General features: G+C 40.1%; 1 protein-coding gene across 1 annotated transcript in view; it reads left to right on the top strand.

Moving 5' to 3' along the window:
• The first annotated feature begins 6,523 nt into the window (after window positions 1-6,523).
• The window catches only part of nmnat2 (nicotinamide nucleotide adenylyltransferase 2), a 127,512-nt gene continuing 118,632 nt past the window's right edge, over window positions 6,524-15,403 (top strand). Inside the window, exons 1-3 of the mRNA XM_069942358.1 lie at window positions 6,524-6,718; window positions 9,904-10,003; window positions 10,726-10,814. Of these exons, the coding sequence (XP_069798459.1) occupies window positions 6,524-6,718; window positions 9,904-10,003; window positions 10,726-10,814 (384 nt within the window). The remainder of the gene's footprint in view (window positions 6,719-9,903; window positions 10,004-10,725; window positions 10,815-15,403) is intronic.

Raw genomic sequence — 15,403 nt, 5'->3', positions numbered from 1 at the left:
CAGCCCAATTATCATACATAATCATAGAAAGAAAACAGAGCCAGATCAACTCACCACAAATGAAAATATTGAATAAATGGTCGCCAGGTTAACTCAAACTTAGAAGGGGATTCATAGACAGAATTTCTAATTTTCTCTAAATTTAAACATAGTATAGTTTGGGTAAACCATTGGAAAACAGTGGGAGGATTAACCTCTTTCCAATTCAATAGTATAGATCTTCTAGCCATTAGTGTAAGAAAAGCAATCATACGATCCGCAGGAAGAGATAAATAAGTCAAATCTATCATAGGTAATCCAAAAATTGCAGTAATGGGATGTGGTTGTAAATCAATATTCAAAACAGTAGATATAATGGAAAAAATTTCCTTCCAATAATTCTGTAAAGAGGGACAGGACCAAAACATATGTGTAAGGGAAGCTATTTCCAATTGACATTTATCACATATAGGATCGATATGAGAATAAAAGCGATGGAGTTTATCTTTAGACATATGAGCTCTATGAACAACTTTAAACTATATTAGTGAATGTTTTGCACATAGAGAAGAAGAGTTTACCAGTCGCAGAATTTTATTCCAATTTTCATTGGAAATATGAATCTTTCCCAATCATTTTTAAACTTTTCAAAAGTCCCAGAATTTATTTTTGTAATTATATTATATAATTTAGATATCTCACCTTTTGGAGGGAATTTTGAATATAGTATATCCTCTAAAACAGTCGTAGTCTCCCGATTGGGAAAAGAGGGTAAAGTCGAAACTAAGAAACTCCTAATCTGCAAATATCGAAAGAAATGAGATCGAGGTAAATCATATTTCATGGATAATTGTTCAAATGACATGAAAGAGTTATCCAAGAATAAATCCGAAAATCATGTTATACCTTTAACTTTCCAGAGTAAATAAGCTTGATCAATTAGAGAGGGATGAAAAAGGAAATTTAGTACAATAGGAGTTTCCAAGATAAAATGACTTAGGCCAAAAAATCTCCGGAATTGAAACCATATACGTAGTGTATGTTTAGCCATTGGATTATCAATTTGTTTATATAATTTAGTAAGAGTAAAAGGGAGAGCAGCTCCCAAAATAGAGCTAATTGAAAAATTTTGTATCGGTTTAATTTCTAAATTTACCCAATGGGGATTTAGAGATAATTCTGAATAATTCAACCAATACCTTAAGTAACTAATATTAATTGCCCAGTAATAAATTCTAAAGTTGGGTAATGCCAACCCTCCCTCTAGTTTAGATTTCTGCAAATATTTTTTCCCCAATCTAGGATTCTTGTTTTGCCAGATATACGAGGACAATTTAGAATCGACCTTATCAAAAAAAGATTTAGGAACAAAAATAGGTATAGCTTGGAATATATATAAAAATTTAGGTAACATCATCATCTTAATAACATTAATTCGGCCTATCATGGATAGGGATAATGGTGACCAATTGGTAAGTAAACTGCCGATCAGGTCCAATAGAGGGAAAAAATTAGTCCTAAACAAATCTTTATGTTTTTTAGTAATCTTAATCCCTAAATATATAAAATGGTCTCTAGCTATTTTAAAAGGCAAACTATCATAAATAGGAACCCATCCATTAAAAGGGAATAATTCACTTTTATTTAAGTTCAGTTTATATCCCGAAAAATTACTAAATTGGGCTAATAAAGATAAAACTGCAGGAATAGAATTTTCAGGATTGGAAATATATAACAATAAATCATCTGCATATAGTGATACTTTATGAATATCCCTGCAACGAATAATACCAGTAATATTGGGTGCTTCTCTGATAGCAATTGCCAAAGGTTCTAAAGCTAAGTTAAATAATAAAGGGCTAAGGGGGCACCCTTGCCTGGTGCCCCGAAATAATCGAAAATATGGCGATCTTTGGGTATTAGTAAAAACCGAGGCAACTGGGGAATTATAAAGAAGTTTAATCCAAGATATAAATATCGGACTAAAATTAAATTTTTCAAGAACTGTAAATAAATAAGGCCATTCTACTCTATCGAAGGCCTTCTCAGCATCTAGTGAAATAACACATTCTGAAGACTTATGTGAAGGAGTGTAAATAATATTCATCAATCTTCTAATATTAAAGGAGGAATAACGATTGTTAATGAATCCAGTCTGGTCTTCAGAGATAATATATGGTAATATCTTCTCTAGCCTTGTCGCTAGAATTTTAGAGAAGATCTTAGAATCAACATTCAACAAAGAAATAGGTCTATAAGAAGAACATTCGGTCGGGTCTTTATTTTTTTTCAAGATTAGAGAAATCGTAGCTCTGTAAAATGATTGTGGTAGTTTACCCAATGTGATAGATTCATCAAACATCTTAATCAGCCAGGGAGAGAGAGTAGAAGAAAAAGCTTTATAAAATTATCCTAGTAAATTTCCTCTGCACCCTCTCCATGGCTTATGTGTTTGATTGCATAATAGTTTATATTTTATCAAACATATTTCAAATAAAGTAAACAATTATTCATAGAAACTACCAAGATTATTTAACAGTGATCTTGCTCCATAAAAGGAATGGATAAGCAGGCGTGTCATTCAGATGGATTTGTTTCTGATACACAATAACATTTAATCCTGATACAGATCCCTTCCACCTTCTGCCTGCAACACATGGACGAAGATAGCATTTGATTGAAATGGCAAGTCAGTGCTTGGAAAAATCTTAGGAAAAGTAATATTCAGCCCAATCCACTCGCGCTCAGAATGAAAACTGTGGTCTGAGAAATTGAAGTTCTCTGCAGGTTACATTGTATTTTCCTTTCTTCAGCCCACTTTAAATCGCTGGCATGTTTCCCTGTGTTCTATTTAGCCTGAGGAGGATTGGTAAATCCATTATCTACTCACCTATTCCAGTTGACAAAGATTCTACGTATAGTGATAGAGTGCTACCACCAGGAGGAGTTGGCGAGGGAATGTGTAGCATCTGGGGAATGGTGCATTTTGGGAATGCTATTGCATCTTTGGTAGATTCAAGATGGATGTCTCCATATGAGGTCTTGCATGTGTATGTTCTGTCCTGAGTGCTGTTTGCTTAGTTAATAAATCTAGTTGTTTTAAAAAGAACCCAAGTTTCTTTATTGTAATAAAAGAAATATCACATGGTACCAGGAGTGGAAGAAACAGCCTGGAGTGGATGAAACAACCAAGTTCTGCTGTGCAGAGGAGAGAAAGAAAAAAAGAAACACAAAGTGTGCATAGTGAGTAACAGTCGATATCAGCAGTATAATATGGAGAGTTTTAAAAAACCTAATGCTGTAAAATGGACTGGAAATGTCTACCACGAGGGAGGCTATTTAAACAATGTACCTGTAAGCCATTGGAATCGATAGCGAACCGGATACGTGGAAGATTGCACTGCTACGTACCATGGCAGGACCTCAAGCTCTAGAGGTTTTCAGTACATTTATTTTTGCCGAGAAAGAAGACCAGACCAATTTTGACAAGTTTATCAACGTGTTTGATGAATGCTGTTCACCAAATAAAACCTTCGAGAGGTGTGTGATTTGCTTATGCACGCAGATGCAGGAAGGGAGCTTTGATACTTTTTTAAAAACAGACTTAAAATTAAAAGCAAGAACATGCAATTTTGGACTGCTACAAAATTCATTGATCTGTGATCAAATTGTGTTCGGAATTAATGATAAGAAAATGAGCGAGAGGTTGCTGCGAGAGAGAGGTTACCTTAGCTGGAGCTGTGAAGATATACCACACCAGTGAATTAGCTCTGCAGCATGTGAAAAAATTTGGTGATAGTGTAAAAGCCAGTGAAAATGAAGGCATAGTTGTAGCCACAGTATCTGGACACACGCACACAAACAAAAGAAGAGATACAGGAATCACAAAAAGATGGAGAGACATTCAATTGTAAACGATGTGGCACTAAACATGCGCCAAAGCAATGCCCAGCTTATGGGAAAATCTGTAACAAGGGCAAAGAGCAGAATCACTATGCAAAGCAATGTTTTTCCAAATGGAAGCTAAACAGAAGTAAAAGTGAACACACTATAGAAGACACTGAACACACTATAGAAGACACTGAACACACTATAGAAGACACTGAACACACTATAGAAGACACTGCTTTCAGTGATACATTTTTCGTGGCCATGGGGGTGCAGGAAGTGAACAGTGTCGAGCAGGATAAATGGACTGTGTCATTGCATACAAATGGAACAAATATTCCTTTCAAGTTAAACAGGGGCAAAGGTCAATTTAATCTCTGAGTGTGACAAAGCAATGAAGATAAAGCTGTACATCCATGCAAATCCTATGCAGCTCAAAGCATACAATAGACAGAGCATCGACACAAAAGGTACATGTAAAATCAAGGTTAAAGTTAAAGATAAAGAGCACCACCTCAGATTCATAGTAGTCCCAGATGGATATTATTCACTGCTTAGTGACAAAGCATGTGACAACTCAAACCTAGTCAAGAGTGTGTAGCGCATTAACAGTGACCATGCACAGAACAGCACAGAGGATTCAAATACTGAATCAATTTCCCGACATCTTCAAGGGGTTTGGAGTTCTACCATTCACCTATCTTCTTTGGCTTGGCTTCGCGGACGAAGATTTATGGAGGGGGTAAAAAGTCCACGTCAGCTGCAGGCTCGTTTGTGGCTGACAAGTCCGATGCGGGACAGTCAGACACGGTTGCAGCAGTGGCAGGGGAAAATTGGTTGGTTGGGGTTGGGTGTTGGGTTTTTCCTCCTTTGTCTTTTGTCAGTGAGGTGGGCTCTGCGGTCTCCTTCAAAGGAGGTTGCTGCCCGCCGAACTGTGAGGCGCCAAGATGCACGGTTTGAGGCGATATCAGCCCACTGGCGGTGGTCAATGTGGCAGGCACCAAGAGATTTATTTAAGCAGTCCTTGTACCTCTTCTTTGGTGCACCTCTGTCACGGTGGCCAGTGGAGAGCTTGCCATATAACACGATCTTGGGAAGGCGATGGTCCTCCATTCTGGAGACGTGACCTACCCAGCGCAGTTTGATCTTCAGCAGTGTGGATTCGATGCTGTCGGCCTCTGCCATCTCGAGTACTTCGATGTTAGGGATGAAGTCACTCCAATGAATGTTGAGGATGGAGCGGAGACAATGCTGGTGGAAGCGTTCTAGGAGCCGTAGGTGATGCCGGTAGAGGACCCATGATTCGGAGCCGAACAGGAGTGTGGGTATGACAACAGCTCTGTATACGCTTATCTTTGTGAGGTTTTTCAGTTGGTTGTTTTTCCAGACTCTTTTGTGTAGTCTTCCAAAGGCGCTATTTGCCTTGGCGAGTCTGTTGTCTATCTCGTTGTCGATCCTTGCATCTGATGAAATGGTGCAGCTGAGATAGGTAAACTGGTTGACCGTTTTGAGTTTTGTGTGCCCGATGGAGATGTGGGGGGGCTGGTAGTCATGGTGGGGAGCTGGCTGATGGAGGACCTCATTTTTCTTCAGGGTGACTTCCAGGCCAAACATTTTGGCAGTTTCTGCAAAACAGGACGTCAAGCGCTGAAGAGCTGGCTCTGAATGGGCAACTAAAGCGGCATCATCTGCAAAGAGTACTTCACGGACAAGTTGCTCTTGTGCCTTGGTGTGAGCTTGCAGGCGCCTCAGATTGAAGAGACTGCCATCCGTGCGGTACCAGATGTAAACAGCGTCTTCATTGTTGAGGTCTTTCATGGCTTGGTTCAGCATCATGCTGAAGAAGATTGAAAAGAGGGTTGGTGCGAGAACGCAGCCTTGCTTCACGCCATTGTTAATGGAGAAGGGTTCAGAGAGCTCATTGCTGTATCTGACCCAACCTTGTTGGTTTTCGTGCAGTTGGATAACCATGTTGAGGAACTTTGGGGGGCATCCGATGTGCTCTAGTATTTGCCAAAGCCCTTGGTCTTTGCCCTCAGACAGCTCCAAGAAAAGTGCAGAGAACAAAACAAAGGACTGTACATCACCTTTGTTGACCTCACCAAAGCCTTCGACACCGTGAGCAGGAAAGGGCTTTGGCAAATACTAGAGCGCATCGGATGCCCCCCAAAGTTCCTCAACATGGTTATCCAACTGCATTCACCTATAAGATAGAGTTAAAAGGGGATACACAGCCAGTAGTGCATGCCCCGAGGCGGGTTCCAGCACCACCAAAAGACAAGCTCAAGCTGGAACTCGACCAAATGATGACACTAGGGGTCATAAAGAAAGTGGAGGAGCCCATAAATTGGGTGAATTCAATAGTGTGTGTCAAAAAGAACGGTGACCTATGTTTGTGCATGGACCCAAAATACTTGAATGCCAATATAAAGAGGGAACATTATCAAATTCCAACCAGAGATGAAATTGCAAGTGAGATGGCCGGTGCAAAGTTTTTCACTAAATTGGATGCATCCCAGGGCTTCTGGCAAATAAAACTGCATGACGATAGCACAAAATACTGGCCTTTTGGAATTTCCTCACTTCCAGAAGTGTTCTACAAAACAATGAAGCATATCATAGAAAGCATAAATAGGTACGTATGTATATGGACGACATGATCCAATCTACACAAAAGAAACACAACAAGAGGTTCATCAAAGTGCTACAACACATCCAGAAGATCGGATTAAAGTTAAGGAGAGAAAAATGTCAGTTTGGTGTGAAGGAAATCACCTTTTTGGGAGATAAATTGTCATTTGAGGCAGGAAGCCAAGCCAAAGAAAGCGAGCTAGACAAGAGCAAGGTGAAAGTAATTTCAGAGATGCCCAGATTCACTGACAAAAAAATATGGTATATTAAGAGTGCTGGGAATTATTAATTTCATTGGTAAATTCATACAGTGTACCTAAGGAAGTTGTTACAGGACAAATTCAAGTGGATGGCTAATCAAAAGGAAGAATGGAGATGACTGAAGACCATTGTAACTACAAAACCAATGCTTTAGACATTCTTTGACGCATCCAGAAGGACAAAAATATCCGTGGACACTTCAAAGGATGGAATAGATGCTGTACTACTTCAGGCTATAGGAGAAGATTGGAGGCCAGAAGCATATGCATCAAGGACGATGACAACATCTGAATGTTGATATGCACAGATTGAGAAAGAGTGTCTAGGTCTGGTCTATGGACTTGAGAAATTCCACAGTTATGTGCATGGTCTACCAACATTCGTGGCAGAGATAGACTGCAAGGCATTAATAGCAATAATCAAGAAAAATCTCAGTGAAATGTTGCCGAGAATCCAAAGACTGATGATGAAGCTACAATGTTATGACTTTGAATTGGTGTACACACCACGTAAACTTATTGTTTTAGCTGATGCACTATCCAGAGCAATGATGCAGAGTGAAGCACACAATAAGAGTTCCACAGAGACAGACATGAATCGGATCACTGAATCGCTTCCTGTATCTGACATGAAATCCAAGCAGATTGTAGCTGAAACAGAAAAGGACACAGTTCTATCTATCGAACTATCCAGAGATTGGGCTTCTTCCTAGCATGTCTGCTGCTTGTGTGATCCAATACATGGAATTGATCTTTGCAAGACACGGAATTCCTCAAATTGTCTCCAGAACTTTGCAGAACAGTATCATTTTCGACATGTGATTTCAAGTCCTCTGCATCCACAGTCAAATGGCAAAGCAGAGAAAGGAGTTCATATAGTTAAAAAGTTGCTCAAGAAAGCACCAGACAGTGGCTCAGACCTGTATCTAGCTCTAGAGTTTTACCACTTGAACATGGCACGTCACCCTATGAACTTCTGATGGGTTGTAGATTATGCACCACACTTCCCTATTCTGCAGACCCAAACAACAACCGAGATGTGGAACAGAAACAAAAGCGTCTGCAAGGGAGACAAAAGGCAAATGATGACAAGTCAACAAGAAGTTTAGGGCCACTGGCACAACGTGACACAGTGAGACTCTGAGATTTGAAAACTTGGGACAAAAAAGCCAATGTTCTGGAGGAAGTAAATCCAAGATCCTACACAGTCAGAACAGAGGATGGTCAAATACTGAGGAGGAATTGAAGGAGCACAGAAACAGGGGAAACACAACCGTGCTAGACAGTAGTGGACCTGCAGAGCCAAAACAAGCACCTGCACATGAGTTGTCAAACTGACAGAATGAATCTATAAAAGAAAAAGAACTGCACACTTAAAAGTTTGTGCTGCTGATGTTCAAGTTACATTTGTGTTGATCTTTAAATTGAAATACTATATTAATGTGTTATGTTTGATTAAACATTTCAAGGAAAGGGGATGTAGTGATAGAGTGCTACCACCAGGAGGAGTCTGAGACAGGGTGTAGCATCTGGGGAATGTTGCATCTTGGGAATGCTGTTGCACCTTGGGTAGATTCAAGACGGATGCCTCCACATGAGGTCTGGTATGTTTATGTTCTGTCCTAAGTGGGGTTTGCTTAATTAATAAATCTAGTTGTTTTAAAAAGAACCCAAATTCCTTTATTGGAATAAAAGAAACACCACAGGCTCAGGAACAATTTCTTTAAAAGACCTGGTCAACCAGGAGGGGCTTGTAGGGTAGCAATGACCTCAGCTCCTCCTAATTAATGAGGACTTTCCAGATGTGGCATGGACATGGTTCCAATGTTCAGCAGGTATAGGTCTCCTGACCCATCAGCTGCCATAGCAGATAGGTTCAAGTTAATATCTGAACTGTGAATACATGGGGCTTTGCAGGGATGTGAGCATGAAGCAAATTTACGATGCCATTCAAATTAAAGCACTTTTTTAATGTAAATGCATCCATTAATATGACCCGAGGAAGTGTTTACCCCAGCATTTTACTTAAATACTGACCTGTCCTCACGAAGATCTGTGACAGAAGCACAACCACATAGGTTTTGAATATATTGCAGGCAGCCCCACTGTCCACTCACACACTGCACTCGCCTCCTCAGCAACAGGGAAATCTCCTGCCAGTAATATTTGGCAATAGACATGAAAGGTCTCTGTGGCTTAGAGAATCTATCCCCTGTGGGTATTATTCTGTCCATTTCTGAGACCCTCTTCCCCCACCCCACCCACCCCCCCAAAAAAAAATTGTAGCATCCATTCACACAGTCAGTGGAAATGTGTTGCTTTTATTGGGGTGTGTTCTTTCAAGATTTGCAATAAAAAATTATACTTTTTGGATCAACATGTCAGCAGCTGTGAGAAGTTTTAACACATTAATAGAGAATGCCATCTGAAACCAACAGTGCTACACAGGGTAACTTAACATTGTGCTGAAGTCCTCACAATCAATGTTGTCCTTTGTGTGATTTTTCACAAGCTGTATTAGTAAGACTTTAAACATGGTTTTAATGTTTGAAAAAAAAATCAAGTATGGAGCCATTTCTTAACCATTGTGTGTTTTTTTAATTTTTTTTAAACTGCATAGCGAGAGCAGTAAGATAAATATGTGGATGTCCTGATCAGCCAGAGTATATAGATAAACAGGGAAATCTTTGTCTTGAAGATAAGAAAGAGATAAAGCCAAAATGAGTCTGTGCTAATGTATCAAAGGACAAGAGGAAAGATATCTAAGAGACATTCTTGTTAAACTTGGAGAATATGTTATATTTAGGTGACCATAAACCTTTAGAGCACAGACCTTGGTAAGAGTGAGGGTGTCAGATGAATGTATGTAGTTTTCTAAGCCTTTTTTCTACCTACTGCATTCTCTCCAAAATTTGCATGGTCCTGGAGCTTGCTACTGGTGTACCGCTCCAGCAGACATTTTGCTAAACCTAGACTATACTAAACATATCTAAACCTCTGTTCAAGTTCTTCCACCTGCCTTTTAATGCTAGGTAGCAAAGCAGAGAGTACATCCTGAAGGCTCCCTTTGGAAGTATTTATTTTGCAGATCACTAGAAAAGCTTTGTAAAGTTTTTTTTAATGGTCTGCAGTAACCCCATTTCAGATCCGTGAACATATAGTTGTCCAACAGGATGTGATCACCCTGAAGAGAGTCCAGAGGAGATTCAGGGTGCTGCCTGCATCAGAGAACTTCAGTTATGGAGGTTGGATACATTGGGCCTATCTTTGCCTGAATGAAGGAGGCTGAGGGGTGGCCTGAAAGAAGTATATGTTCAGTAATTATAAGAGTATAGATAGGGTGGATGGTCAGAAATCTTTTCCCATGATAGGGTAGTAAAAAACTAAAGAATGGGTTTAAGGTTAGAGGATAGAGTTCTAAAGGGGATTTATGTTTTTTTTACACAGTCAGGTTGATATCTGCAACTCACGGCTTGGGGAGGTGGTGGAATCACATCAATCACTATGTTTAAGAGGCATTTTGATAGACATTAGAACAGATAAAGCATTAAAGGATGCCAACCTAAGAAACACAAGAATTACTAATTCTGGAATCTTGAGCCTATCAAAGAGGAAGTAGAGGGACTTGGCAGGTCAGAAGCATCCAGTGAGAGAAATGGACAGTCAAAGTTCCAAGTCAGGTCCCTTTTTTGAGACTGCATCTGAGGATGTATTGTTATCTGAAAGGTTTTTTTTGTAATGTGAGATCTGCATTTCTATGTAAACTTGCAATATGTGGTCAAATATGAAACAGCAGGAATTTAGTACTGAAATTGCATTTAAATTTCCTCCATTGTTCAGGGGCTGCATGTCGTAGAAATGAACAGGAAATGGTTAGGCCAGTGAAATATAAAACTGAGCTCGAGCTATAGATGAGCACATGACTCTGTGCTTATTGTAATTTCACCTTTCCTATTTCTGCTTTCAGAGAGAGCCCGTGATTATCTGCACAAGACAGGGCGCTACATTGTGATTGGTGGAATCATCTCACCAGTTCATGACTCCTATGGAAAACAGGTAATACCAAGAAGGATCATTGTATTTTGAACTCTTCCAGTCCAGAGGGCTAATTCAGTCCAGAACACATTTCATTTTCAAAATGGATCTTTTCTTAATAAGTGGGCCATTTTTTCCCCAATAACTATTAACTTATAGAGCCAGAGTCATTTGGTATGGAGCACTCTCTTTGACCCAGTAAGAAGTGGAATATTGCCAAGAGCAATTCCATCAATTACATTCTCCCACTAATTTCCCAGTAACCTATTCTCTCACACAATCCTTCCACTCCACATCTTGCATTATCCAGCTACACTATGGGTAACTAAAATAGCTAATGAACCTCCCAACCATGAGCACCCAGGAAAACCACATATTTGTGATCACATACAAACTTCACACAGCAACACCAAAGGACCTGTTTGAACCCATGCACCACCACTGCTGCCCCACTGTGCCTTACTCTGGATCTGCATCGGAACTGTCGCTGCCTTTCTTCCCCTATCCTATTAAACCCTCTTTAAACAATACTAGTTTCAATCTCGATGGTCCATTTGGACCTCAGTTGCACATCCTTTTATCGAGAGGCTCAATTTCAATTTTATTGTCATGTTATACCTGGTGCAATGAGAATGGTTTGTTCTGCAATTAGTCCATCAAGTCAGCTCTGTCTGCGTACAGAAATACAAAGTAGAAGATTAAAAGCAAAATACAATGTGTAGTGTAATAGTGAAAGGGAATACATAACAAGGGCACTGCTGTGAAATTTACTCAGGAGCCCGGTGGCTGTGGAAAAGAAACCAATGGTCTGGGTAGAACCATTGTTTCTGTATGCTCTTTCCCCACTGAATTACTGTAGTATTTTCTTACGTCAATTCCATTTTTTCTTCCCTGGTCCAATCCCTCCACACCTACATCTGCAATACTTCACATGCCCTCCATCTCTTTAATGACTTCCAATCCCTTTACATCTCCATTCCCCATACAGAAGATCTCAAAGCCCTCCGTTACTTTCTTGACAAGAGACCCAACCAGTCACCCTCCACTTCCACAGTCCTCGGCCTGGCTGATCTTGCTGTCACTCTTAATAAATTCTTCTTTGACTCATCCCACTTTCTTCAAATCAAAGGAGTAGCCATGGGTACATAGGTCCCAGCTACACCTGCCTGTTTGTGGGCTTTGTGGTGCAATCCATGTTGCAAGCCTACACAGGCAAGACCCCTCAACTCTCCCTTCATTATATTGATGACTACATCGGGACTGCCTCATGCATCTGTGATGAGCTCATCAACTTCATTCACTTTGATACCAACTTCCACCCCGATCGCAAATTCACCTGATCCATCTCTGGCAAAACTCCCCCCTTCCTGGATCTCTCTGTCTCCATCTTGGGAGAGAAGCTTTCCACCAGCATATATTACAAACCCACTAATTCCCACAACTACCTTAACTGCACTTCCTCACACCCTGTCCCCTGCAAGGATTCTATTCCCTACTCACAATTTCTCCAATTCTGCCATATCTGCTCCCAAGATGTGGTCTTCTAGTCCAGATTATCTGAAATGTCTGCCTTCTTCCACAAACGTGGTTTTCCCTCCACTGCCATCAACTCAGCCCTTACCTTCTCAATTTCCCACTCATCTCCCCGACCCCCTTTCCCCGCAGAAATAACAAACCCTGGATCCACCTTATCCTTAAATTACTATCATACCAGCCTTCACATCAAACATATTATCCTCCTTAATTTCTGCCACCTACAACATGATCCCACCACCAGACACATCTTCCCCTTTCCTTCCGTGACTCCCTTGTCCACTTATCTCTTCCCACCGATCACCCCCTTGGCACCTTCCCCTAAAGTCACAGGAAATGTCATACTTGCACCCACATCTTCTCCTTCACCATCATCTCCAAAAAGTCCTTTCAAGTGAAGCAACACTTATGCATCCACGGGAGTTACCTTCTGCACCTGGTGCTCCCTTTGTGGCTTTCTCGACATCGGAGACACTGTGCACAGACTGGGAGATTGCTTCTCTGAGCACCTTCACTCTGTCTGCATCAGTGGGAGAGGTCTCCCGGCAGCCAATTCTGCACCCTACTCCCAAGATGACATGTCTGTCCATGGCGTAATGTACTGTCCCACCAAAGCCACCCATAAATTGGAGAACCAACATTTGATTTTTCCATATGGGCACTCTGCAAGTGTGCATTAACATCTGGCCTTTGACTGTGATGCTGTCAAATGGAGCTGGAGCAGTAATAGGGTGCAGCCGTATGCTAGGGAGATTATAGTAGGAGGCTGAATACATATTCTTGCAGGATGCTAGTGTTAAGTACGGTCGTGAAGGAGATTTTGCTTCATTGATTGTGGTCTGTTTGACAGGAAGTCAGGGATCAATTTGCAGAGGGAGGTGCTGAGGCCATGGTCCCAAAGTTTGGGGATAAATTTACTGGGGACGATGATATTGAAGGCAGAGCTATAGTTGAGAAAGAGTCATCTGACACAAATGTTCTTGGTGTCCAGGTGTTTCAGGGGTGAGTGGATGGCCAGGAAATTGAATTTTGCTATGGACCTGATTGGACAGTAGACAAATTGAAGTGGTTCAAGACTGGCTGGTAGGCTAGAGTTGATCTCAAAGCACTAAATGAGGATGGATGTCAGAGATACTGCTTAATAAGTATTTAAGCCTGTAACTTTGTGTTTGGTATTGGTAATAGAATTGTAATTGTTTTGTATAGAAGGTGGCCTTTTTTAAACAAATGGGAACTATGGCTGATGCATGGAGAGATTAAAGGTATTTGTGGATACACAATCAGCCATACTTCCATTATATTTGGGGGACTAAAAGTTTCCTGATTTCACTTTAACCTAAGTGGCAAAAGATATTAAGTAACAACTGATTGCTTTCTTTTCCTTTCTCTGCATTGCAGGAAATAGTTTCTCTGAACATGCCCTTTTCAAATTCTATTATCATACTAAACATCTTGCTTGAATCATCCCCTAACTATCATACTAATGGTAAATCAAACAATGTAACTTAATTAATGAACATGATTAACATGATGGTTCTGTTTTGTAAAGAATCAGATGTATTAGTCAATGACATAACAAAATGGAATGCTGACACAGGATGTTGATAATATTAAGTACATGTCATTTCTTTTGTTTGTTCTATGAATATTTGTTTAAATTCCAATATAAATCTTTTATATTTTGTAATTTGGGGCATGGCATTTCCTTGTTATATCCCATGAAATAATAATTTTGATTCACTTGTAATATTGAACAAAAAACTATGTGTATCTTTAAAAACACAATGTGCACTACTGCTGTTAATATTAGAAATTCACCTTCTATTAAGCTGATTCTGCTTAACCCTACAAATTCTCCCTTGACACACAAAATATACTCAAAACCAATTTAAAAAAATTGAGATGCTGCATCTCAGCAGAACAGTTCACAAGAGGCCAAGCTTGCTTGCAGAAACAGGATCAGTTAATTCAAGTGCACCTGTCTTGCTCATGCTCTCTACTGATTGGATTATTGATACAAAGCAGTCCTCTGCACCGTAGAAACATAGAAAACTGACAGCACAATACAGGCCCTTCAGCCCACAAAGTTGTGCCGAGCATGACCCTTCCTTAGAAATTACTAGCCCTCTCTTTTTCTAATCTCCATGCACCTATCCAATATGGTACCTCTTGTACACAACTGTTGTAGCTAATTTGAGTGTTACATAAAAATTCAAAAACATCAGCTTTCCCTTGTTGAATCCATTTTGCCCTCATGCTGCAAAAGTGAAAGTGTAATTTACTGAATGAGAACAAGATTAACTGTTGCATTCTGATGGTGCCTGCTTTAAGAGAGAAGTTGACCAGGATGCCCTGAACAGTGAGTTTATTTTGAACAGTGTGAGGGTCTATTTTATGTCAACAATTTTAGTGAAAAATTACTTCCTCCATTTCATATTCCTAGCAGATCTCATCATAAGTTCAAATACAGATAAAATGTCGAAAGGTCGAAGGCAGGATGCGAATGACTAATCAGCATTTCATTGACTGTAGCTGCAAGGAGCCTTTGTAAAATTCAAGTCAATAGGAAGTGAGGGGAAATCTCCCTATTGTCTGGAAACATTAAGGAAGGTGATTGTTGTTGGAGTTTGACAATTCCAATTCTAATATATTGTGACTGTGGTTTCTAAGTGTCATGTACTAAGTCAGCTGCCTTCAGCTGCTTGATTGTTGGTCTTCCTTCCATCATAAAATGAGGTGGGGATATTTACCAATTAATGCACTGTGTTTACTTTCATTCACAACTCCTCAGATAATGAACCAATCTATGACTGCTTGCAGAAACACCAAAACGATGAAATGGCCTGGGCAGCAAAGTAATATTTGCTCCACCTTGGTGTCAGCCAATGACCAAGCATTATTTATTGATATTCAATGGTCTAAGCATCACTTAAGTGAAACACAATAGGTTGCAGACACTGTGATTGTAGTAAAAACACTGAAATCCTGGAGGAACCCAGATGGTCATTTCAGGATCTAGAGGAGACCAAGATATATTGCCGATGTTTCTGGCCTGAGCCCTGAAACATTGGCAATTT

This window comes from Narcine bancroftii, chromosome 5 (genome assembly GCF_036971445.1).
Source record: "Narcine bancroftii isolate sNarBan1 chromosome 5, sNarBan1.hap1, whole genome shotgun sequence".
Taxonomy (NCBI): Eukaryota; Metazoa; Chordata; class Chondrichthyes; order Torpediniformes; family Narcinidae; genus Narcine; species Narcine bancroftii.
Note: the sequence above shows the minus strand (reverse complement) of the source record. Positions and strands in the feature narration are given on the sequence as shown.